At 36.2% G+C, this 25,082-nt stretch overlaps 1 protein-coding gene, 1 long non-coding RNA gene and 1 pseudogene across 2 annotated transcripts; all 3 read right to left on the reverse strand.

Moving 5' to 3' along the window:
• Positions 1-6,868: 6,868 nt before the first annotated feature.
• Positions 6,869-10,368, reverse strand: LOC137734455 (receptor kinase-like protein Xa21; annotated as a pseudogene).
• A 3,949-nt stretch (positions 10,369-14,317) lies between these two features.
• LOC137735666 (uncharacterized) lies at positions 14,318-15,720 on the reverse strand. Its single transcript, XR_011068673.1, has 2 exons — positions 15,600-15,720; positions 14,318-14,765 (listed from the first exon to the last, which is right to left on the reverse strand). It is a non-coding gene; the product is annotated as an uncharacterized lncRNA (long non-coding RNA).
• A 5,096-nt stretch (positions 15,721-20,816) lies between these two features.
• LOC137735391 (probable LRR receptor-like serine/threonine-protein kinase At3g47570) lies at positions 20,817-24,297 on the reverse strand. The gene is made up of 2 exons (XM_068474814.1): positions 21,571-24,297; positions 20,817-21,454 (listed from the first exon to the last, which is right to left on the reverse strand). The coding sequence occupies exons 1-2, from the start codon at positions 24,266-24,268 to the stop codon at positions 21,039-21,041; spliced, it is 3,114 nt and encodes a 1,037-aa protein (XP_068330915.1). The 5' UTR covers positions 24,269-24,297; the 3' UTR covers positions 20,817-21,038.
• Positions 24,298-25,082: the final 785 nt, after the last annotated feature.

A 25,082-nucleotide genomic window follows, 5' to 3' on the forward strand; every position in this document is an offset into this window, starting at 1 on the left:
TTAACTCTCATTGCCACTTCAAGCTCCCTAAATTTTGACGCATCATGATCATACCCATTAAGCCCTAACAATGAAACCAAAATCATAACTTTGAGAAATAAATATAACCAACAAAAACAACTAAAATTTTCAAATGGATTATGCCAAAAATTACCAGCCGAGTCACTGAACACCATGATATCAAGTCGGAAAACTGATTTGCACTGCTCCAACGAAGACTCAAGAAGGCCCAAAGTGTCAAGGAATAAGGTGCAGTGATAGTATTATCCTTATCGAATACAATTATACAACACAAATGTATGTGCTGCACTTGACAGGCATTGTAAACTTGTGAAGCATAGCTTTGCAGGATACGTTTTTAGAAGTCGAGCCTATGCGTATGAACGTAAAATGTTAAATACATTTTTCCACCAGTGTCTTAAGAAAATTTTAGATATATATTGAGATCTCTATAATTGACAGAGGCTTGGAGCTTGTGAAAGTCACATTTTCCATTGATTGAATATCATAAACCACAATTTTATTCAATTAACCAAGAAGGAAAAACAATCAATAAAGGACATTATACCTACTATAGAGTGACCTGTGCTGATAGGGTGGTTGCCTCGGTCTGAAGTGTCTGCACCTTCCTCTCCAGCTCATCCGTATACCTCACCTTCCTCTCCTTCTACCTCGCAGCCAATTGCCTATTAGCTAAAATCCTACAAAACCAAAAAGTACAATAAAAAAACATCAAATTTTCATTCAATTGAATAGCATCCGCAAATTAAGAAACGTTTACCAACAATTGAAAAGAGTAGGTTTCGTGTTCAGAAGTCAAGCCTACAAAGATAAGCATGTTCATTAACATCCTCCATTTATGACAACCCCATCAAAACCTTAGAAAACCATAATATCTCTGAACACCAATCCCGCCCACCGTTGAAACAATTTTCACCAAACCCAAATTAAAAGAAACAAATTTTAGCCAACAACTAATCAAAATAACATCGCACAAACCCCAAAAGTTGCACCAATTCCACACAAAAGTTTAAACTCGTACGGCAATTACTACAATCTGAATCAAAATTCCACTGTTTAACACACAGTGCTTTGGAACTGTGTAAATAATTTAAAATCAGAAAAAGTCCCAATCTTTTTTTAATCTCACAAAATTTAAGCAAAATGCAATTCCCAACAAAGATTTTGGAGAATAGAAAGGCCAATTCCACCCAATATAATTTACGATAATTACAAAATAATTCAAATGCAGGCAATTTAATCGAAATTTTCAGAGCAAAAAACCCTAAAAACAACAGAAAGAAAAACCCAAAAGAAAATGAAGAACAAAAACCACTAGTCACATAACCAAAGTTAATGAAAATAAAAAAACCAATATGCATGATATACCGAAATAAATAATCAGTAAGGGGGAAGAAATTGATCACATGTTGGAGCATTTTCGTTCCAATCCAAATCGAGCAGGAAGGAAGAAGTTGAGGACGAACCATGGAACCTTGAGAACCTGTTCTTCTGGGTAGCGAATCGAGGAGCAGAAGCGTGCTTGAGGGAAGTGAATTAAACTTAGGAACCCAAAATCACAAAAACATCCAAATTAAAACATTGGACCAAATGAAGGCCCAGTGAGTCGGCCCAGCCCAACATAAAGCGTGCCGGTATTTGAGTGTTGGCTTCGGGGGCATTTCGCTCGGCATTTCGCTCATCAGTGCACTTGACCTAATCATGGCCTCGTACGCTCAGCCCGAAGACGACTCGGTCCCGACCACCGGGTCAACTCGCCCGTTCGACGATGACGGTTACCTGGGCTACGACCCCCGACTCTCCTCCCAGCGACTCGGAGTCGAGCGATTCGGCTCCTTCGTCGCTTAAGGACTCCGTCACGGATTCCCCAATCTTGCACGGCGGAGCTTTCGCCACTCAGTCGGCGTCAGAGGCCTTCTGTCCTCCATCTATCTACGCCGAATCGAACGGCCAAGGGTTTGATGGGGGGGGGGGGTTGGCGGGTCCGATGATCCGATTTTGCCGGCTCCGTCGTAGATGCCGCCTGAGGATGGCTTCGCTCTCAGAGAATGGAGGAGGTAGGGTCTCGAATTCTGATTGTTTTCGATTGAACCGATAGTTCTGTATAGCAATTAAATTTTGATTCTTTTGTGCTATTTAGTTGAAAGTTGTTTTTGATTTGGCTTGATCTTTCTGTTGCTGAGAAATTGAGTGGACGTTGTTGTTTTGATTTCAGTAATTTTCAAGAATTGCATGCGTGGTGATCAGTAATCGTCTTTCTGATATCAAATCTTTATGAATTTAACGTGCCGATTGTTCGTATAAGATTGTGGAGCTGAATTCGAATCGAAAAAAAAGATTGGTGATTGTTGTCAAAGTGTAGTTATTGACTATCAGAAAGTTATTTTGTGTTTGCATTGAAGGTGGTGGGAGAAATAAATGGTTGAATTCTTTGAGGTTGTAAGGGAGTTATAATAATCCGAGCTTTTGTGACATTCAGGCAGAATGCGATTCATCACGAGGAGAAGGAGAAGAGAGAAAAGGAGTTGTTGGTTTAAATAATTGAGGAAGCAGATGAATTCATGGTGGGATTCTACCAGAAGAGGAAGATCACTACTGAAAATAACAAGGCTGCTAACAGGGAAAGGGAGGAGGTTAGACCAAATTAGCTTTCCAAAAAATTATAATCAGCACGGCATAATATTTTGTTTCAATGAGCTCTTCTAGTAACGTCGGTTTCTTACTTTACTGCCTCAAATTTAAGTTTTTGGTTGGAATGCATATGAAGATTATTTTGACTGATGCTTATAGTTTGTTTATTTCATTTAACTTTCGTTTTTGAATTGCTGATTCATTCAATAATTGAATAGTTGATAGAAATAGGCATTGAAGAAGAGCCACAAATTGTTGACACGTAGCTCCTGACATCCACTCAACTTGGTTATTCATAACTTTTTACTGGATCATAACTTTTATTCTCTGTGCTGCGACTTAACTTTTCTGAATTCAATTAAGTAATGGTCACAACTGTTTAGGATTCACTACGTAAATCTTAGCTAGAATGTTTCCCTGTTAGGCTTCATCGCAAAACAAATACTACTAATATTCGTCGTGTTAATCGATTTCTGAACTCTAGTCCTTTTAGCTAAACATTTTGGAATTGAACTTTCTCACAACTTTACGGTTAACTTCTAAGGTATGAAGAAGCAAGGAGTTTCTAAGGTATGAAGAAGCAAGGAGTTAATGTGCATTTCTGACATATTGTTTTGAACTTGCATTTTGGCGTTTCTCGGCTGTTCCTGGCTAATCAAGAGAAGTTTCATGCTGAGTTAGACAAGAACTACTGGAATAGGCCTAATAATCCCAAGATTAAAACCTTTAATAGTGATTAAGCTAATCACTAATTACAGATCATATCATTGCAAAACAGAGCCTTGCAGGTTCAAGTATCCTACTCTTTGATGCCTCCTGCTGCAGGTAACTCCGTACCAGTTACAGAAGTGAAAGGAGTCATTCCATGAGTTCAAGAATCCATATCGATTATCGGATATGGATCCTTTAAATTTGAGCAAAGCCAATCGATCAGTTTCATTCCCAAATGGATTTGCAGAAGTGGTATGTTGAAAAAGGTTAAGAAAGAAGAGAAGGGTCGTCACAAAAAGGTATGTAGACCAAAGCAACTACTTGATTTCTCAATCAGCACAAAGAAATTATGTACAAAGAACTAGTTGATTTCTTCCCACCATGCCTGCAGCGCATAAAGAAATTATGCAGCAAACTGCCAAGAATAAGACCATAAATTATGCTCATTCATACTATGAAGAATATTATGTTAATCACTTATTTCGACGCTTACAATATTGTTCATGTCTGCAATTCTGCAAGTGTAACTCAGAGTATAGAAAGCTTATGAAATAGGCCCGAATCCTCGACTCAGTACTCGAACAAACTCAGTTGGATCGCATGCTGCTTAGGCCGTGATCATATGAATTCTAGGAATCCAGGTTCCAGTTAGTACATCCCTTACTAGGCATAGTCCTTCAACATGTCCAATATCCATCCGCTCTCTCGGGAAATCTGCAGAACAAGCAAATCTTTGCCTTTGATCATCTTGGACCTGATTGCTATTGTTTGCGGTATTACTATTGTTGGAAAATAAAAAGGAAAGTGTTTTAGAATTTGATTTAATTAGTGATTTTATATGATTTAATTAGGGTTTTCATATGATTTGATTTGGTCTAGGTTTCCTTTGTTTTTTTAACAAAGGATTGTTTAGATTTATTTCGTTTATTGCTCCTATGTAATCTTATAAATACCTCCTTATGGAGAAGAATAAAGTATTGAAGTAGTTATTTGAGAATTGTGAGATTGTAGAGAATTTTTATACTTGTCATAAACCCTTTATGTTCAACTACTGTGTGCTGCTTTCGATTACTTATTTCTTCAACAGGATCACATATTTCTTCAACAAGCTTAGGATCACATATTTATGTTCAGACCATCTTTGAAGCACAGGATCACATATTTCTTCAACAAGCTTAGGCAAATCCAACTGAACGAACCCGTACAGGTTCAGACCATCTTTGAACATTTCATCTGTAGGCCACTTTTCAGTAAGCATCTCCAACAACAGGATTCCCTAACCATGCATATATACATGCATGCAGTACTTATAGCTCTTGATATTAAGTGCGTTTGGTAATTAAGTTGACGCAAAGACTCAAAGAACATGAATGATTTTCAGTGTCCTTGATTTCAAGAGAGACTCTCATGGGACTAGGTGACATTACTTTGACGCCATTTATAGAGTGATTGGAATAATTTTTAATTGGTGATGTACAAGCATTTATTGAACTGGTGACGTCACTAAACTATGTATTGTTTGCAACTTGCAAGGAAAATTTACGTATAATGAAGGCTGCATTAGCTGAAAGACACAACTGATTATTATTAAAATTAGATACTTTGAGAGAAACAACTGAATACTTTATAGAAGAAAGTGTTAGAGCAATTTAAGAAAATACGAAAATAATATAAATAGTAACGATAATAAGAATCAAGAAGTCACAACCAAATTTAATTTGATATATACTAAAACTCAAAACTAGCTGATTCACAGTTCACCGGCATAGTTTGCTCCCCCTTTAGCTCCTGTTAAATTTGATTTATTACTTCTCTACCATTGTTTGAGAAAGTATATATACACGCTTTTATTTTGTATTCTTTTCTCTTCTCTCTTCCCCCTCTGGCTCCTCACGGACTCGAGAAATTACAGAATGGTACTGTAGTACCACTAGGCAACGCCACATAATGGTACTTACTAATCTAATCAAAACACGTGGAATTGTGAGATATGAATTATAATAATTTATTAATAATGCATTTAACTCTTCACCGCCTCGACTTCGTCTGATTTCTTCTCTCTCCTCCCATAACACAATTCATTGAAGAAAAGCTCCAGACCTTCGAGGTTGCTGCAAATCTACAACTTTCAATCCTTCTACTAATTTTCAACTGCAAGAAATAAAAAATAAAAAAAATCTGAAAACTGATTCAATTTTCCAACCTTCAAGATTGCCACAAATCCAAATATACAATTTTCCATCCTTTCACTAATTCTCAACTGCAAAAAATCTGAAAACTGTTTCAATTTTCATCTTTTAATTTTTTGTTTTCATTGTTTCGTGTTCCTCTTTCTAAACTGTCGCCGAGGGGAACCGAGAAGAGTTTGGCGAAAGTGAGAGAAGTGTTGAGGAAAAAAGAAGTTTTAGTCCTCACCGTCGGGATTAAGTGGTCCAGAGGGTCCACATGAAATTGGTTCGGAGAGTATCTAATTCCGTCGGCCGGTGACTAATTGTTAATCTGGAAAATTTAAGTCATTAAAAATATGCAATATTTGTTGAGCGTTTTACAGCCAAGGGATCGAAACAAAATGAATAATTCTGATTTCTTGTATAAATCTAAACAACAGACGAAGGAAAGGCATTCTCTCTTGATCCCTTTCATCAAAGCCACCAACTTCAGGAATTTGGGCTATTAAAATTTAATCTAACAGTTAAAAGTTATAATAACTTTTAAAGGAGTCATTATTCGTAACCATTTGATCAAATTTCAATGATCCAGATATTTGAATTTGATAAATTTAGTGGAAGGAATCAGGATATCCTGATCCTTTTCCAGTAAGTACTCCCATTTGGCCTTGCCACGTGGTTCTACAGTGCCATTATATAATTTCTCAGGTAAGCAATTTATCGTACGCTAGATCCCAAAAATTTCTCAGGTAAGCAATTTCCGCAGGGTGAGAGATGAATTGGCTGAAACTCATAAACCAATCATCGGTGGAATTCAATGTTAGGAGCAAAATTATTTTTCATTAGATAAGGAGTGAGCAATGTTGAATGCTATCAGTTCTCATATGCTGCCTTGACATGAAAACATAAATATTGACAAGAATTGCGCATCTATTGCATAAAATCATTTATTTTCATCCTATTTTGCGTGTTTAGGGAACTTGAATGGTCAAAATATACCATCCTATGCATTGGCGTTGAACCGTACGCATGAGTCCCTAATTCGCCGCCGGTGGACGTTAGCCTTTTCTCCTTCCCCTTCAGTACTCATGTGAGTCTGTTACTCAAGTCTAACACTTAATCTTCTGTTTGGAAATTCCTCTGTTTTATTACTTGCTAAAAACGCCCCTGTCAAATTTTATCAAAGGCCTTTTCTTTGTTTCATCTTATCTTCCTCCTTTTCTTTGTCCAATTATGCCTATGTCAATTCTTTCTAATTTAAATGCACTCATTTAGACATTCACATTGTATCTGATAGATCATAGAGCAGATGAAAAAAGAGGAAATAGGGATTATATATGTAAACTCTCTGGCTTAGCTTTTGCTTATATGTCCCCCATTTGTTTTCTTATACATCAATATTAGATGTGAATATTAGAACAATGGCAATAGGACTGCCAATCCAAATTCACCTAATTAGAATTAGCCATCTTACGGATGTGTTAATTAAAAAAGTCTAGCCAATTTTTAGCATGTTTAAGTAGTAGTAATTAAACTCAAAAAATGCTCAAGTGCTTGAATTTTCTAACAATGTTCCATTGTAGGATCAAGCATTGTAACTTAGAGCTGCCTCATTGGGTTGTCAGCTTTTGTATGGATGCAATTAGTATAAATTACGTTTTCATTGCTACGAACAGTTTTGTATTCATTTATGTCTGGAAAGATTTCGGGAAAACAGGATGAATACTGTAAGGATGTAGGTTGGTGTATGTTTAAATTAGTTCTCCCAATTTTCTTCTTTAATTTTATTTATTTATTTTGTTTTCATTGCTTAGCTTAATTATAAATTAGGTGTGGTCGAAAATTGAAGTTTTGTTCATGCATGTGTTTTTCTTTCTTTCTAGCCATCTATCTGTTGTCTGATGTCTGAGGTTTCAATTACATTCACACAATATTTTAACGGACTAGGCCAGAAGAACATCTTTTTGGCAACGATGAAGATTGAAAAGTGAAATCCTGAGGAACGATCTGAAACGTTGGGACATGAAAAGCAAAGATATTTTGGTGTGTATTACATCTATATGGACAGCCTAGTCTCCAACTTTTTTGCTATGTATTACATTCTACAAACACCTATTTTTTATTCCTTATTGAACATAAGAATGTAAATAGAGTTTGATATGGATGTAAATGAATTTTAACATATTCTACATGTTTAACACAATTAAAAACATGCGGCATCGCGTTGGTTCAATTGTTAGTATATACTACAATAACAAGTGTGTAAACAATCAATGTAAACAACAAAGAAAGTCGGAAAGATTGACAAATTTGAAGACTTGACAAACACAAACTTAGTAACGCAAAATATTAAACCGACAGAAAACTAAACTTAAATAGACATCCAAGCAAGCATAAAGATGATCTTACAAAGATCATTCACAAATCATGGAATAAAAGCAGTTGCAAAAATATTGAAATCGACAGACCACTCCACGCAAACTACCGTCCAAGTTTCATGGCAGTTGAAATGAAGATGAAAGACTATTATTTCTCACTACATAGGCCTTGATCAGAGACGCTCACTTGGAATTCTGATCCCAGTTAGCACGTCCCTTATTAGACTTAATTCAGCGACCACATTGCTCATGTCTTTTCGCTCCCTCGGCATCGCTACAGAACAAGCCACTCCCACTCTTGCAATCGAAGTCAAGCACTCCACAATCTTTTTTCTTTGTTCATTTGGGGCATAATTCCCCCTATTACTTCTGGGATCAGTACTGCTGTTGCTTTCTTCTATTTGAACAAGTAGTGGATCACATATTTCTTCCCACATCTTGGTAGAGCCATCGAAACAAAAATGTGTAGGTCCATAGCATCTTTAAACATTTCATCTGTCGGCCTCTTGCTAGTTAACATCTCCAACAACAGTATTCCATAGCTATACATGTCGCCATATGTTGCCACCTCGCTTCCCATTCCATACTCTTCAAGTTATATGCACAAAAACATAACTTTGGTCTTATGTGTGTCTTGAAAAAACTCATGCATATATATTACCAACACTGGTACGTATGTATGTTTATGTAAGGAAAAGAAAATTTACCAGGGGGAGTATAGCCTATGGAGCCTTTTATGACACTGGAACTGCTTTCGTGCAAAGGAGATGGGCAAGAAGCATCCCGAAAGTACCTTGCTAAACCGAAATCACCAACACAAGCAGTCATGTCACTGTCTAACAAAATGTTGCTAGGCTTTATATCACAATGAATTATTGGCATGTGGGAGCGGTTGCACAAATAATCCAGAGCGCACACTACATCGATGGCAATGTTAACTCTTTGAGTGAGATTCAGGTTCTTTGGCAGATTGACTCACCCATCTACTCTTTGAGCTGATATGTGCAGCCACTCATCTAGGCTTCCATTCACCATGAACTCATACACTAGGGCTTTGAAATCGTTTCCTTGAGAATCAATGCTTGAACAAGCAGTCAGTAACTTGACAAGATTTCGATGCCTGATGCTTTTCAAGGCTTCACATTCAGATATGAAACTTTTAGAAGCTCTTGAAGTTTGAAGATTGAGTACTTTCACCGCAACATTTCTTTCTTCATGCTGATTGAGAACTCCCTTGTACACAGACCCAGAACTTCCATAACCAATCATATTCGAAGCAGAGAACCCATCAGTTGCTTTGAGGAGATCTCCATAGGACAGTTTCAAGAGTGAAACCCCCATTGATGATCCTGAAGTTGACTTAAGCGCTCTAGCCTTTCTTGATCGATAAAGAAGCGCAAGTAACAACACCAAGACCAAGCCGACAACCCCACAGGAAACTGAGATAATTAAGTTCAGCTTAGGAAATAACCCTCGCTTGGATTGCGTGGAGATGCATTTAGTCAATCTTAAGTGAGGTATACCTCCACAAAGCCGTGTGTTTCCCACAACAGATACCGCACTTGCATTCTTAAAAACTCTTTGGATTGGTACTGCACCTTCAAAATCGTTAAATGAAAGGTTCAAATTCTGCAAGAAGGGGAAACTCTCCAAGTAGTTGGGAATTATGCCAGACAAGTTGTTGCGAGAGAGGTCAAAATATTCAATTCCTCTCAAGGAGCTCAAGGATTTAGGAATTGTCCCCTGCAATAAATTTTCTCTCAGAGACAGAGTCATCAAACTTGTGCAACTCCCTAAGCTTTGTGGAATCTCACCAGATAACTTGTTTTCAGAAACATCCAAGAAAACAAGATGCTGTGAGTTGCCTACTTCCATGGGAATGGATTCAGTAAGTTGGTTTCCAGATAGATTCAAGTAAACAGGTAAATTGATGACTTGTTAAACCAAAATCACCAACACAAGCAGTCATGTCACTGTCTAACAAAATGTTGTTGGGCTTTATATCACAATGAACTAATGGCATGTGGGAGCGGTTGTGCAAATAATTCAGAGCACACGCTACATCGATGGCAATGTTAACTCTTTGATTGAGATTCAAATTCTTTTATAGGTTCACGCACACTCTTGTTTAATTTTGTTTTTGTTTAATTTATTCACTTTGCTAGCCATAATAAAGAAGAATTTGTGAGAAGTTGATAAGAGTGTGTGAAAATCACTTCCCTAATTGATATTGTTGATCTATTATTGGAATAGTGCTACTTGAGGACATCACTACTATAAAGGTACTATTTGATATCTTCACAACTATAGAAGTGCTATTTGATAACTTTTTTCCTGATATTCTTTTACAAAATGATACATTTACACTGAGGAGCTGGAGAAATAAATTTGGTTATGAACTCGCCATTTTTTATATTCGAATTTGAAACATCTCACTTACTAGTACAGAGTAACACCATTAGTACATAGTACTAGGTATCTTTTCTTGGATATTTTTTGCTAGAATCAAAACTAAGACCTCTCACTTACAAGTGAAGATGACTATCACTTGATCATAGTACTAAGTGGCTTTTTTCTTAGATATTTAGTTATGAAAATAAATAAAAAAATTAGGATTAAACCGGTTTCCAATCCAAATAAACACAATGGTTAAACATATGTTGACACCTCGCTTCCCATTCCATACCCTTAAGTTATAACTACAAAAAGTAGCTAGGTTCTCATGTGCAACTTCACAAAAATCATGATATAAACAAAAACATAGTGCAGGCACAAATAATATATATATATATATATATATATATATATAGACACAAAAAAAAAAAAAAAAATTACTTGGGGGAGTATAGCCTATGGAGCCTTTTTATGACACTGGAACTGCTTTCGTGCAAAGGAGATGGGTAAGAAGCATCCCAGAACTGTTTTCGGCTAATCTCATTAACGTTAATCCCGCATAATAACAAACATAGGACTAGACTAATAGTTACTTCAATCTAGTCCAATCATAAATTAGTGAGGGCAAACCAACGCCGCTTAAAGTAGTAAGAGATGAAAGTCACTGTTAGATGGCGTAAAGACTTGGGAATTAATAGCCATCACAGCCTTTTTAGTCAATAGAATGAAAATTGAATCAAGGCGGTTTTTAGCTTTGATTTGTCAAACTATACCGATATCCACATAAATTTCTCCAAGAATTTGATGGAGATTTTCCCACAGACAAATCTGGATATGCCTGCTCCCACACCTTGCAGACAAGTCTAGCAAACTTTCCTCGTAATGAATTTGAAATCTAAAATAAAATCCCGAAAATAAAGTTTTTCTTTTGAAAAGCCATAACTGAAAAATGTATTACTACTAACAATATAGATTTAAACCAAAAAAAATCAAACATGTGAAAAAAAAAAAAAAAAAAAATTGATCTCATGAAAAGAAACTAAATGCTAATATGAATGCTTGAGAACTCTATTTTAGCTAGGCTGCAAAATAAAGCTAGTTGGTAGATAGAGATCTAAGAATTGAGCTGTGTGGTTGAACCTTTATTATACTAATAGATTGGACTCAGTAGAGAGTTCCGGTTTTCAACCCAGAGGTGGGTTTTTCCGGTCAAAAATATCTTATGCTCAAGTTATGTTTCTTGTGTTCAAGTAATATTTATTGTGTCACGCATCCCACACACACATACATGGCAAAAAAAATGTGATAAGTGTAGTATCACTCCGGGAAGAAAGTAAAGCGTAAAGACTCACTAGCTAGTTTTCTAGGGTAGAGGAAGGTTCATGCAAATGGTACATTGGCAAGTTTCTCCTGATTTCTTGATCATTACTCTCACAGTTAATACTCTTGCGAATTGCAATGCATTATGCGACGTTGCAAATACGCTTGTTAAATAAATCTTAAATAATCATGATATTATTTTTTATATTGTTGATAAGGCACACTTTTTCTAGTTTCACGCATACTTCTGTTGATTTTTTTTTTTTTTCGTTTACTTTATTCACTTTGTTGATCATAGTAAAGAAGAATTTGTGAGAAGCTGAAAAGGGTATGTGAAAATCACTTCTCTAATTAATATTGTTGATTTTTTTATTGGGATAGTGCTATTTGAGGACATCACTACTGTAAAAGTGCTACTTGATAACTTTTTTCCTGATATTTTTTTTACAAAATGATACATTTACACTGAGGAGCTGAAGAACTAAATTTGGTTGTGAACTTGCCGTTTTTTATATTCGAATCTGAAACCTCTCACTTATCAGTACCAAGGTTCTAAAAGATGCTAGGCGCTAGTAGGGTGGCGGGTTAGGGCCTAGCGCCTAGGCAGACTAGGCGGATTTAAGTAAATTTATTATATTTCGTGTAAATAAGTATCTGTTTATACTTAAAATATATATATATACTACGAAATACAATGATATATATATATATATTATGAAGTATTGGAACATAATGAAAATATGGGGACAAACATATAATGTGTGTTCATTTAAGTATTCAACAAGTCTCTTATAATTTATTGAAAAAAATAATATGCAAAATGAAATTTATCTATTTTTTGTTTATGTGAGTCGCAACCTAAGCTGATGCCTAGACATGTTTGGATGATCTGAGTGGGTGCCTAGGTAGTCTAGGTGGGCGCCTCAACAGGTCTAGGTGCCATTTCTTAATTTTCAAACGCCTAGGCATTAATCGGGGCGGTGACCAACCGCTGAGCGCCTAGGCCCCGCCTAGGCGGTGCTAGTTGGGGATTTTTAGAACAGTGATCAGTACAAAATAACACCATTAGTACATAGTACTAAGACACCATTAGTACATAGTACTAAGTATCTTTCCTTGGATATTTTTTGCGAGAATCGAAACTAATACCTCTTACTTATAAGCGAAGAGAAATATCACTTGACCGTAGTACTAAGTGGCTCTTTTCTTGGACCTTTAGATATGAAAATCAAGGAAGGTTAGGATTAAATCAGTTTCCAATCCAAATAAACACAATGTTTAAACATATGTTGACACCTCGCTTTCCATTCCATACTCTTAAGTTATAACCACAAAAAGTAGCTAGGTTCTCATGTGACACTTCACAAAACTCATGATATAAACAGAAACATAGTGCAAGCACAAATAATATATATATATATATATATATATATAATTACCTGGGGGAGCATAGCCTATGGAGCCTTTTTATGACACTAGAACTGTTTTCGTGCAAAGGAGATGGCCAAGAAGCATCCCAGAACTGTTTTCGGCTAAACTCATTAACGTTAGTCTCGCATAATAACAAACACGGAACTAAATTAATAGTTAGTTCAGTCTAGTCCAGTGATAATTAGTAAGGACAAACAAACGTCCTCTTAAAAATTAGTAAGAGATGAAAGTCAGTGTTAGATGACGCAAAGACTTGGGAATTAATAGCCATCATAGCCTTGTTAGTCAATAGAAGGAAAATTGGATCAATGCGGTTTTTAGCTTTGATTTGTCAAACTATGCCGATATCCACATAAATTTCTCTAAAAATTTGATTGATATTTTCCTACAGACAAATCTGGATATGCCTGCTCCCACACCTGGGAGACAAATCTAGCAAAATTTCTTGGAAATGGATTTGAAATCTAAAATAAAATCCCGAAAATAAAGTTTTTCTTTTGAAAAGCCATAACTGAAAAATGTATTACTTAGGGCTGGTTTGGTATTGCTGTGCTTTAAAAAAAAGCTGTTGTGAGAATAAGCGGCTGTGCTGTGAGAATAAGCGGCTGTGAAATAAAGCAGCAAAGTGTTTGGTAAACTTTTTTGTAAAAGTGCTTTTGGGAAAAAAAAAACAGTATGATAGTGTTTGGTAAACTTTTTTGTAAAACAGCTGTGCCTGTGTGAAATGACCAAAAATGGTATATTACTAGATGTGCTATTAATTTAATTTTCTTAACAAATAAAAGTGAATTACTAAATATATTTTATTTTTAGAAGAAAAATATTTATAAACTTTATCTTAAATATTAATTAGTATGACAAACTACTTTAATAGAAATATTTTAGAGTGAATAGCTAGGATTCATTAGTATAAATTTGGATTTGGATTCATTAGTATAAATGGAGGGTTAGAAAAGTTTAAATTTGGATTCCGCAGCACGGATAGAAAAACCCTTGTATCATGTGCAGTGCCTTCCCATCCGGCATAGTGAGAAGTTAGCTGTGGCATTCGGTCTTCTCAATACACTGTGTAATGCCTCCATACGCGCATCTAAGTATATACGTATATGCAGCAGAGGAGCTTTCTGGTTGTTTTAATATGTAAAATTACAAGAATTCAGAAAGCCACAACAAAGATTTTATAACTATGCAATTGTGTGATCCAAATCAAGAACCAGAGATCGTTCATAACGCCAGAACCACGAACAATCCCAATCCCAATACTCGAAGAGCTAAAACTGTGTTACATTATTCATTCTCAATGGGAATCAAGGACGGAACTTAAGTAAACAACATCAAAATGGTATCAAGTGCAGAAATCGAAAAATTCAAGCGTTCCTCCCATGATTAAAATTTATACAGCCCAGCAAACAAGCATTGTCACCAGCAATAAACAGGAGAGAATACAAGAAAAAAGACTTCAATTCAAATCTGGAATCCAGAGTACCTAGAAGCATATGCCGATGGATGGTTTACTCCTTTGCTTCTGAACCAATAGAGGTGACTTTAGCCTCATCCAACTTTGGTTGGTTTGTAGTAAGTCCTTCCAGCGTTTTGTAAAACTCCTCAGGAAGAGGACCAGGTCGGTGCAGAGGAACATGTTTGGGAACTGGAGCATCGTTCTCGATCACCTCACATTCGTAATCATCAGGAACACCCCATGGATCCCACTCTGCAATGCAAGTAAATACAGAACGCAAACTATTACAAACAATCCATTGTATATTGTATCTCAAAATGTCAGCTCAAAAAAGAACTTCATACAAAGGCAACAGAAAGGCATCAGTTTGATCATCAGAATGATAAAACTCTGAGACGGAAGAACCAAAAAGTCAGCATTAACTAAAGCATGCAAGTACACAATGGCTAGTAAAAACCATAGTTCACAGTTCACACAAACAAAGATTCCTACTTTGGACATTGAACGAGAGTTTGAAATGCTTCAAAGTGAAGAAAACAGATTTTCTTATTATATGTTCCACTTGAACTTGGATTCAATTGTGTCCATTAACTGCAACCACCACCCGCCCTCTGCCACCCTCTTTTTTCTTCTTTAACCACCTCATATGATATGCATTACCAGCATTTTGGGGCAATCATAGTTTCTTCGGAACTGATAAAATCAAGTACCCACCTTTCGTTTCATGACGTAGTAAACAAAAAACCCGACTGCTAAAAAATTTATGAACTTCGCTCACTTTTCCCCTAATTTCCACTACTAGAAATGAACAACTTATTAAGTTACCATCACAAAACAAAACTACACAGCCAATTCGATTACTTTTCAATTTCTCATCAACCAAACTAAGAAAAAATGTCGAAATCACAAACAAGCACTCAATTTCCCAGAATAAAACCACATTTCTGAGCTAAATTCCAATTTTCATGGCCAATGTCAATCCCAAAACACAAATAACCATTTTCAATTTCATTTCTTTAAAAAACGAGAACAAACTAAATAAATCAATTACCAAAACTAGCAATAAAAATAACATATTATACTGACCGATCATCTTGCCGATGAGAGTGAGCTCGTCGCGCGCCTCCTCGATGAGCTCCTCGACCTGGCCGCAGCCGAGCTTCCTCCACAAACCCTAATTTTTTCCCCAATTAATTTTTTCCACAAACCATATCACCTTCCCCAATTAATTTTTCCCCACCCTCCATCCCCAATTGTTTTTCCCGACACCAATACCCTCATCCCTTTGCTCTTCCCACCCCTCTTTCCCTAATCTTCCCATCCCTAATTTGAAAAATCCAAACAAATAAATAACAAATTTTTACAAGAGAAGCTTACCTGGAGAAACCTGGAGAACGAGAGAACGAGAGAACGAGAGAGATCGCTCTGGTTCGGGTTATGTGCGAGAGCTCTGAAAGGTGAGAGCGTAGGTGAAGGGAAATGAGGGCAGTTTTGGGTTATTCAATATTTCATTAAACGTACACTGTTCACCCGTGTGTTTTCAAAATAAGCTGTTTTTGGAAGCTGCTATTTGCAGCTTCTTGTCATCTTCAGGTTTTGGGCTTTTTTTCACCCCAAACTTTGAAACAAAGCTGCTTTTCAAAATTTACCAAACACCAAAAATTCTCATAGCTTTTTTTCATAGTAGCTTTTTTTTTAATCACCTCAATCCCAAACTGCACCTTAACCATATAGATTTAAGCCCAAAAAAAAAAAAAAAAAAAAAAAAAGAAAGGTTGATCTCATGAAAATAAACCAAAAGCTAACATGAATGCTTGAGAACTCTATTTAAAACTCTGGATATTTATGTACCAGTAAGTTGACGCAAAGAAAGAAGCCAATTTTAGCGTCTGAATTAGGTTCCACAGCTGGTTTCTGCATGCATCCCGTGGTTGACGGTTTGGGGAACACAACAAACAACTTTGGCACTTGCAATAATTCTTCAAAAATGCTATATAATCTTACTACATTTTTTATATTATATTTGTATCACATCTTTAATATGATGAGACCACATGTATTGATGGGTCGTACTTCTATTAACAAGGTGGTACAAATGTAGTATGAAAAATATAGTAAGTATATCATTGCTCTTTTTAATTAGCTCTTTACAAAGCCATGTCGAGCTTGCAGATGTAGTAAAAGGAAACTGAGAAGAAGAAAAAAAAAAATTCAGATAGTGTTATCATAGATAGATGAATGTGACTTAGACGTTATTTATTAAATGCTCGTATTGGGAAGAACAAATACGATATGAAAAATATGATAAACGTATCATCATCTAGGAAAAAAACGTAAAACATAAAGGCTCGCTAGCTAGTTTTTTTATAGCTAGAGGAAGGTTCATGCAAATGGTACATTGGCAAGTTTCTCCTGCAGTTGCCTTCATATGAGTGCTATCATAGTTAGTACTCTTGCAAATTGCAATGCATTATGCGACGTTGCAAATACGCTATAATATCGACGTCATCTGGGTACGTCAGCATGTTGTTGACTAGATTGCCCCGTCCATGACTCCATGTCGTCTCATGACATTAACAAGAAACAAATAAATCCTCAATAATCATGATGTTATTGTTGATAAGGATGCACACATTTTCTAGTTTCACACACGCTCCTATTTAATCATGTTTCTTGTTTTCAATTTGTTGGTCATAATAAAGAGAAATATGTGGGAAGCTGATACAGGTGTATGAAAATCACTTCCCTAATTGATATTGTTGATTTGTTATTGGAATAGTGCTATTTGAGAACATCGCTACTATGAAAGTGATATTTGATAACTTCACAACCATAAAAGTGCTATTTGATAACTTTTTTCTGGATTTTTTTTACAAAATAATACATTTACACTGATGAGGTGGAGAAATAAATCTACCTGGGGTAGTATAGCCTATGGAGCCTTTTATGACACTGGAATTATTTTCATGCAAAGGAGATGGACGAGAGGCATCCCGGAGGTACCGACAAGTACCCTGGAAATGTTTTCGGCTAATCTCATTAACGTTAGTCGCGCATGATAACAAACATGAGACTAGACTAATAGTTGGTCCAATCTAGTCTAGTGATAATCTATGAGGGCAAACAAACGCCCGTCACTGCTAGATGACGCAGAGACTTGGGAATTAATAGACATCGTAGCCTTGTGTCAATAGAAAGAAAATTGGATTAACGCAGTTTTTAGCTTTGATTTGTCAAACTATACCAATATCCATGATGAGGCTATTTTATACTATATATTATTCCCAATTCTTGGTATATTTTTGTTATTATTTCGGTGAGATTTTAATGCTTTGTTATGTATTTTTAATGTAGGATATGCGAATTTTTTATGAGCATAAAGTAATCAAACGGTGGAATTTTTGAGTGATTCTAATTGGAGCGGGTTCGTGAATCTGTCAAGAAGGTCGCTTCAAAATTTCATAATTTTATCCCTAAGCATCTGATCGTGGCGAATTAATTTATGCTCAGCGTGCAGTGCCGGCAGATTGAGCTGCAGAGTTTATTTGCAACTTTTGAGCATGAAGATGATGGATTTTGAACTTGGGCTCTTCTTGGAACTTGAAGATGAGGTCCTAATCTTTAATTTGAGTAATTTTGGGCCTGATTTGGGGCCCTGAAAGTCTATATACATAGCTATCTCTTTGCTTGGTAGATTTCCTAGTCATAATAGGAATGATATTTTTAGTTATCTTTTTATTATTTTATTTCCTAGTTTTTAGAAAACCTTTTCTATGAGGGCTTTAATTTGGAGTCGTATAACTAAGGTTTTTTAGCCATTAGGGTTTGGGTGGAGAAGACACGCATTATTTTGGAGAACTTCAAACCTTTTACCTACAAGGTATTTTCAATTTTTTTCTGGTTAATATATTTTCTTTAGTTTTTATAGTTTTTCATAACTAATTTCCGTTTGCTAGGGTGATGCCATGAGCCTTAGCATAAATATGTGATTTTATTAATTTGCTTATGAATGAATGCATGCTTGCCTTGAATTATTAATCACCGTTATTAAACTTTCTAATTGTTTTAGTGATTCGCGGCAATTAGGGTTTTTAGATAAGTAATTTGATGCAATTTCTGCTAGAACATCACCCTGAAATTGAAGAGGGCTTCTTGTGATTAGTAATTGTAAGTTCACTTAAGGTGAACATCACACTCTGAAGGGTTGCATGGTTTTTCAAAGGGTTTTTGCAAAGCTTAATGAGTCTTGCATGTTTATGTTTGATCTAAACATCATAGATGAGTTGCATGTTAGATATACGTTTTCGCTTAAACATCACAAGGAAAATATGTATTAGGAAAGTCTAACCTTCAAAGCATGTATGTAGAAATTCATAAGTAATTGGTAAAATTGCATAGGATTGTTAATGATGACAGCAGAACCCTAGTGTTTAAATTGTTTTCCAAAACCGTTTTCTTTTGCTTTCTTTACTTTGTTGATCTATTTAATTGTTTTTATTTTAAATTCGTTTTTATTATTTTAAATTTCAAAATCAACATTTTTGAAACTTTGTTCTAAATAATTAGCTAAAAATTAGTTAAATACAAATTATTCATTCAATTCATGTGGAAAATGACCTTACTTGAGTTGCTATACTACGACAACCTTGTTCACTTGCAAGTATTTTTAAGTGTTTTTATTTTTACTTTTGCAGGTGGTAAAAATCCTATCAAGAAATACATAATTTCTATAAGAATTTGATTCGTATTTTCCAAAAGACAAATCTAGATATGCCTGTTCCCACATCTTGGAGACTAATCTAGCAAAATTTCCGAAATGAATTCGAAATCTAAATAAAATCCAATAAAACTTCTCTTTTGAAAAGCCATAATTGAAAAAATGTATTACTACCGACCATATAGATTTAAGCCAAAAATAAAGAATAAATATCGAACATGTAAAAAGAATTGCTGGTCTCATGAAACTTCTCCAAATAAGTTACAAAAGGAAGTTAGAATTATCAAATGCATTAACAAGAGAAACCTTTCCAAGAGGTTTAAGCTTATTGCAGCTGAGATGGAGCCTCTCCAAAATTGTATTCTGACATTTTATCACTCATAATTCCAAATTTCCAAACAAACATAAAGCTGATCTTACAAACAAGTGTTTTATGTCTCATAAGGCGAGGCATAAGAACACCAAATTAAAATGGGTTTTTATCACAAATGGTCTTTGAGATTGATCAAACTCATCATTTTGGTCCCTTATTTTCAAAATCAATCAATGTCGTCCTTAACATTCACTATCACACATCAATTTGGTCATTCGGTTAAGATTCCGCCAATTATTCTGTTAGTTTGTATGTGGGACCCACAAATCTAATGAAATGGTGACATATGGATTGCACAAAATAAGGGGTTTTATAGCAAATGGTCCCTGACATTGATCAAACTCCTCATTTTGGTCCCTGAGTTTCAAAAATCGACAAATTTGGTCTCTGACTTTCAATACCACACGTCAATTTAATATTTCCGTTAAAGTTTTGTCAATATTTTTTGTCCCACTAATCAAATTATAAGGTGCCACGTGGATTAACTATAAGATGCTATTTTTTTTAAGATTTAAAACTAAAAGTAAAATAAGAAACCAAAAACCAAAACTAAAAGAAAAAAAAGCCATCATCGTCTTCATCAAGGTAAGCTCAAAAAGAAAAGAAACTATTTTTTGTTCCACTCTTCATTCTCTTTAATTGGTCATTTTCTTCAAATTTAAATTAAATTTGGATTTGATTTTATTGAATTTAGATTGAATTTTTTTCCAGTTGGGGTTGTGGGATGCCAGAAAAATGTCAGTGCGGAATACTCGTCCATTGGTTCACTCTTAAAAAAATAGTTCCTTATTGTTAATTCACGTGAAGCCATATGATTGCATTAGTGGGACCACATCAACACACAAACAAAAAATATTGATGAGATTTTAACGGAATGACTAAGTTGATGTGCGATAGTGAAAGTCAAGGACAAAATTTATTGATTTTTGAAACTCAGGGACCAAAATGAGGAGTTTGATTAATATCAGGAATCATTTGCGATAAAAACCCTTATTTGTGAAATCCACATATCATCATTTCATTCAATGTGTGGGTCCTACATACAAACAAACAGAATAGTTGACGGAATTTTAACAGAATGATCAAATTGATGTGGGATAATGAATGTCAGCGATGACATTGATTGATTTTGAAAGTGAGGGACCAAAATGATAAGTTTGATCAATCTCATGAATCATTTGTGATAAAAACCCGATTAAAATTGCATAATTAATAAGAACAAGAACCAAACTTAGACTGACAAATTCCAAATTTCCAAGCAAACATAAAGATGATCTTACAAATTAAGATCATTTACAAAACATACAAAATGAAATTGCAAAACAGGAAAATCCACCTCGTCATCATTCAGAAGATCACCATGCAAAGTTCAAGCATTGTCATGGGATTTTATTTAATGATAACAGGGTATTATTACTCACTACTTGGATCGTCATCACGGACACTCTCTAGGCGTCCTAGTTCCAGTTAGCACATCCCTTATTAGACTCAATTCAGCTACCACATTGCTCATGTCTTTTCGCTCTCTCGGCATTGCTACAGAACAAGCAACTCCAACTCTTGCAATGGACGTCAAGCACTCCACAACCCTTTTTCTTCGATCATTTTGGGCATGATTCCCCCTATTACTTCTGGGATTAGTACTGCTGCTGCTTTCAACTATTTGAACAAGTAGTGGATCACATATTTCTCTCACATGTTCTGGTAGGGCCATCATAACAAAATTGTGCAAGTCCATACCACCGTTAAACATGTCATCTGTCGGCCTCTTGCCAGTTAACATCTCTAACAACAGTATTCCGTAACTATACACGTCGCCATATGTTGACACCTCGCCTCCCATTCCATACTCTTTAAGTTATATGCACAAAAACGTAGCTTTGTTCTTATGTGTGACTTCAAAAATCTCTTGCTATATACAAACCATAGTGCAAGCACAAATAAAATACATACAAAAGAAAATTTACCTGGGGGAGTATAGCCTATGGTGCCTTTTATGACATTAGAACTGCTGTCGTGCAAAGGAGATGGGCAAGAAGCATCCCGGAGGTACCTTGCTAAGCCAAAATCACCAACACAAGCAGTCATGTCACTGTTTAATAAAATGTTGTTGGGCTTTATATCACAATGAACTATTGGCATGTGGGAGCAGTTGTGCAAATAATCCAGAGCACACGCTACATCAATGGCAATGTTAACTCTTTGAGTGAGATTCAGATTCTTCGGCAGATTGGTCGGCCTATCTACTCCTTCAGCTGATATGTGCAACCACTCATCTAGGCTTCCATTTACCATGAACTCATACACCAGAGCTTTGAAATCGTTTCCTTGAAAATCAATGCTTGAACAAGCAGTCAGTAGCTTGACAAGATTTCGATGCCTAATGCTTTTCAAGGTTTCACATTCAGCTATGAAACTTCTAGAAGCTCTTGAAGTTTGAAGATTGAGTACTTTCACAGCAACATTTCTTTCTTCATGCTGGTTGAGAATTCCCTTGTACACCGACCCGAAACTTCCAGCACCAATCAGATTCGAAGCAGAGAACCCATCAGTTGCTTTGAGGAGATCTCCATAGGACAGTTTCAAGAGTGAAACCCCCAGTGATGATCCTGAAGTTGACTTAAGCGCTCTAGCTTTTCTTGATCGATAAAGAAGCGCAAGTAACAACACTAAGACCAAGCCGACAACCCCACAGGAAACTGAGATAATTAAGTTCAGCTTAGGAGATAACCCTCGCTTAGCCTGAGTGGAGATGCACTTAGGCAATCTTAAGTGAGGTATACCTCCACAAAGCCGTGTGTTTCCCACAACAGATACCGCACTTGCATTCTTGAAAACTCCTTGGATTGGTACTGCACCTTCAAAATCGTTAAATGAAAGATTCAAATTCTGCAAGAAGGGGAAACTCTCCAAGTAGTTGGGAATAATGCCAGACAAGTTGTTGTGAGAGAGGTCACATTCTTCAATTCCTCTCAAAGAGCTCAAGGATTTAGGAATTGTCCCCTGCAATGAGTTCCCACTTAGATACAGACTTCTTAAACTTGTGCAACTCCCTAAGCTTTGTGGAATCTCACTAGATAACTTGTTTTCAGAAACATCCAAGAAAACAAGATGCTGTAAGTTACCTACTTCCATGGGAATGGATTCAGTAAGTTTGTTTCTAGATAGATCCAACTCAACAAGTAAATTGACAACTTGTTTTGGAATTGGACCGCTAAGATTGTTGTGGGAAAGATCCAAATATAACATAAACCTGCAGCCTCCGAGACTTTGTGGTATGTTGCCTTGTAACTGGTTTGACTGGAGAAGCAAAGTGCTTAATGAAGTAAGATTTCCTAGAGATGATGGAACACTACCTGACAATTCATTCGAATTTAGAAATAGCTCATAAAGCTTATTCAGTTTACCTATTGAACTCGGTATAGTGCCTGCCAATAAATTTGCAGAAAAGCCTAGTCTCTCCACGTTGATAAGATTTCCAACCCCGATGGGAATGTTTCCGCGTATTTGATTGTCAAGAAAATTTATTGACCTGAGCTTTGTTGAGAGATTGCTGATAGATTCAGGCAGCACTCCGCCAAAATTATTAACGCCGACAGATAAAACTTCTAAATTGGTGCAATTAAGTAGAGAAGATACGAAATCCAAGCCACCTTCCTCATTATTTCCAAGATTGTTCTCTTGAAGATCAAGCCAATTCAAATTTGACAGGCGTGCCAGACTAGGCACTTTTCCAGTAAACTTATTGCCTGCAATAGAAAATAGTAAAAGGTTTGAGGCATTGGAGATTGAAGCTGGTACTGGTCCAGTGAATTGGTTGGCATGGAAAACAAAGATTTCGAGGTGTGGAAATATAGTGTGGCCCAAGCCAGGAGGAAGAGTTCCATGAAGGTTGTTTTGAGGTATATAAATGACTTTAATTGACGAGAGGTTGTATATGAAGGGAGGGATGGTACCATTCAAATAATTTTCACCCAAAGAAAAAAACACTAAGCTTCTCAACTGGCCAAGGCTATTTGGAATACCTCCATGCAGATTATTTCCAGATGCAGATAGCACCTGAAGAGAAGAAAGATTCCCGAAAGAAGGTGGGATTTTCCCATAAAAATTGTTCCTGCCAAAATCAAGTTCCTGAAGCTTGGACAATGAGGCAATTTCAGTTGGAGGTTCGCCACTAAGAGTGTTGCCATATAAGCGCAGGTATTGGAGGTTACAGCAACGTGATATGTTGAATGGGATATGACCACCGAAGGAGTTGTTATAAAGGATTAATCTTTCCAAGCGGAACAAACGACCAATTTCTGGAGGGATAGAGTGGCTGAAGCTATTGTTTTGGAGGCGTAAAATCCTCAGAAAGCTCAAGTTTCCGATGTGGGGAGATAGGTGGCCTGCCAGCCTGCTTGATTGGAGGTCGAGCACTGTAACCCTCTGGTGTCTGCGGCCACAAGTAATGCCTGGCCAATGACAGAAGTGGAGGGATTCATTCCAAGAGCTAAGGATGCCCAAGGTATCGGTCATGATTTCAGCTTTGAAGGCAAGCAAGGAAAGCCTATCCACCTCATTTCCCGCTAAACGGGAGGAGGAGGCAGAGCTAAAAAGAAAGAGAAGAAAGAGCGGTTGCATGAAAATAAACCAAATGTTAATATGAATACTTGAGAACTCCATTTTAGCTAGGCTGCAAAATGAAGCTCTGGATGTTTATGTAACTGTCAGTTGACGCAAAGAATGGAGTCAATTTCAGGGTCCGAATTGGGTTGCACAACTGGTAGATTAAGACTAGGGAACACGACAAACAGCTTTGATAGTCTGTGAGAGCAAACAAATGCCCGTCACTGTTAGATTAAGACTAGGGAATTAATAGACATCACAGCCTTGTTAGTCAGCAAAAAGAAAATTGGATCAACGCGGTTTTTAGCTTTGATTTGTCAAAACTATACCGATATCCACATAATTTCTCTAAGAATTTGATTCATATTTTCCTACAGACAAATCTGGATATGCCTGCTCCCACACCTTGGAGACTAATCTAGCAAAATTTCTTGCAAATGAATTCGAAATCTAAATTAAATCTCAAAAATAAAATTCCTTCGAAAAGCCATGACTGAAAAATGTATTACTACTAACCATATAGGTTTAAGCCAAAAAAAAAAAAATTACCGAACATGTAAAAAAAAATGTCGATCTCATGAAACTTCTCCAAATAAGTTACAAAAAGAAGTTAGAATTATCAAATGCATTAACAAGAGAAACCTTTCCAAGAGGTTTAAGATTATTGCAGCTGAGATGGAGCCTTTCCAAAATAATACAAACCTCTATTAGAAAAGCGGTAGAAATAATAATACAAATATGTGATAAGTGTTGCACTACTCAAGTAACTTACACGTTGGTTCTTGATGAAAAAATAAGACATTGACGTTTTACATTAGAATTATCATAAAAAGGAGAAAGTAAAACGTAGAGATCTGCTAGCTAGTTTTCT

This window comes from Pyrus communis, chromosome 5 (genome assembly GCF_963583255.1).
Source record: "Pyrus communis chromosome 5, drPyrComm1.1, whole genome shotgun sequence".
Lineage (NCBI taxonomy): Eukaryota > Viridiplantae > Streptophyta > Magnoliopsida > Rosales > Rosaceae > Pyrus > Pyrus communis.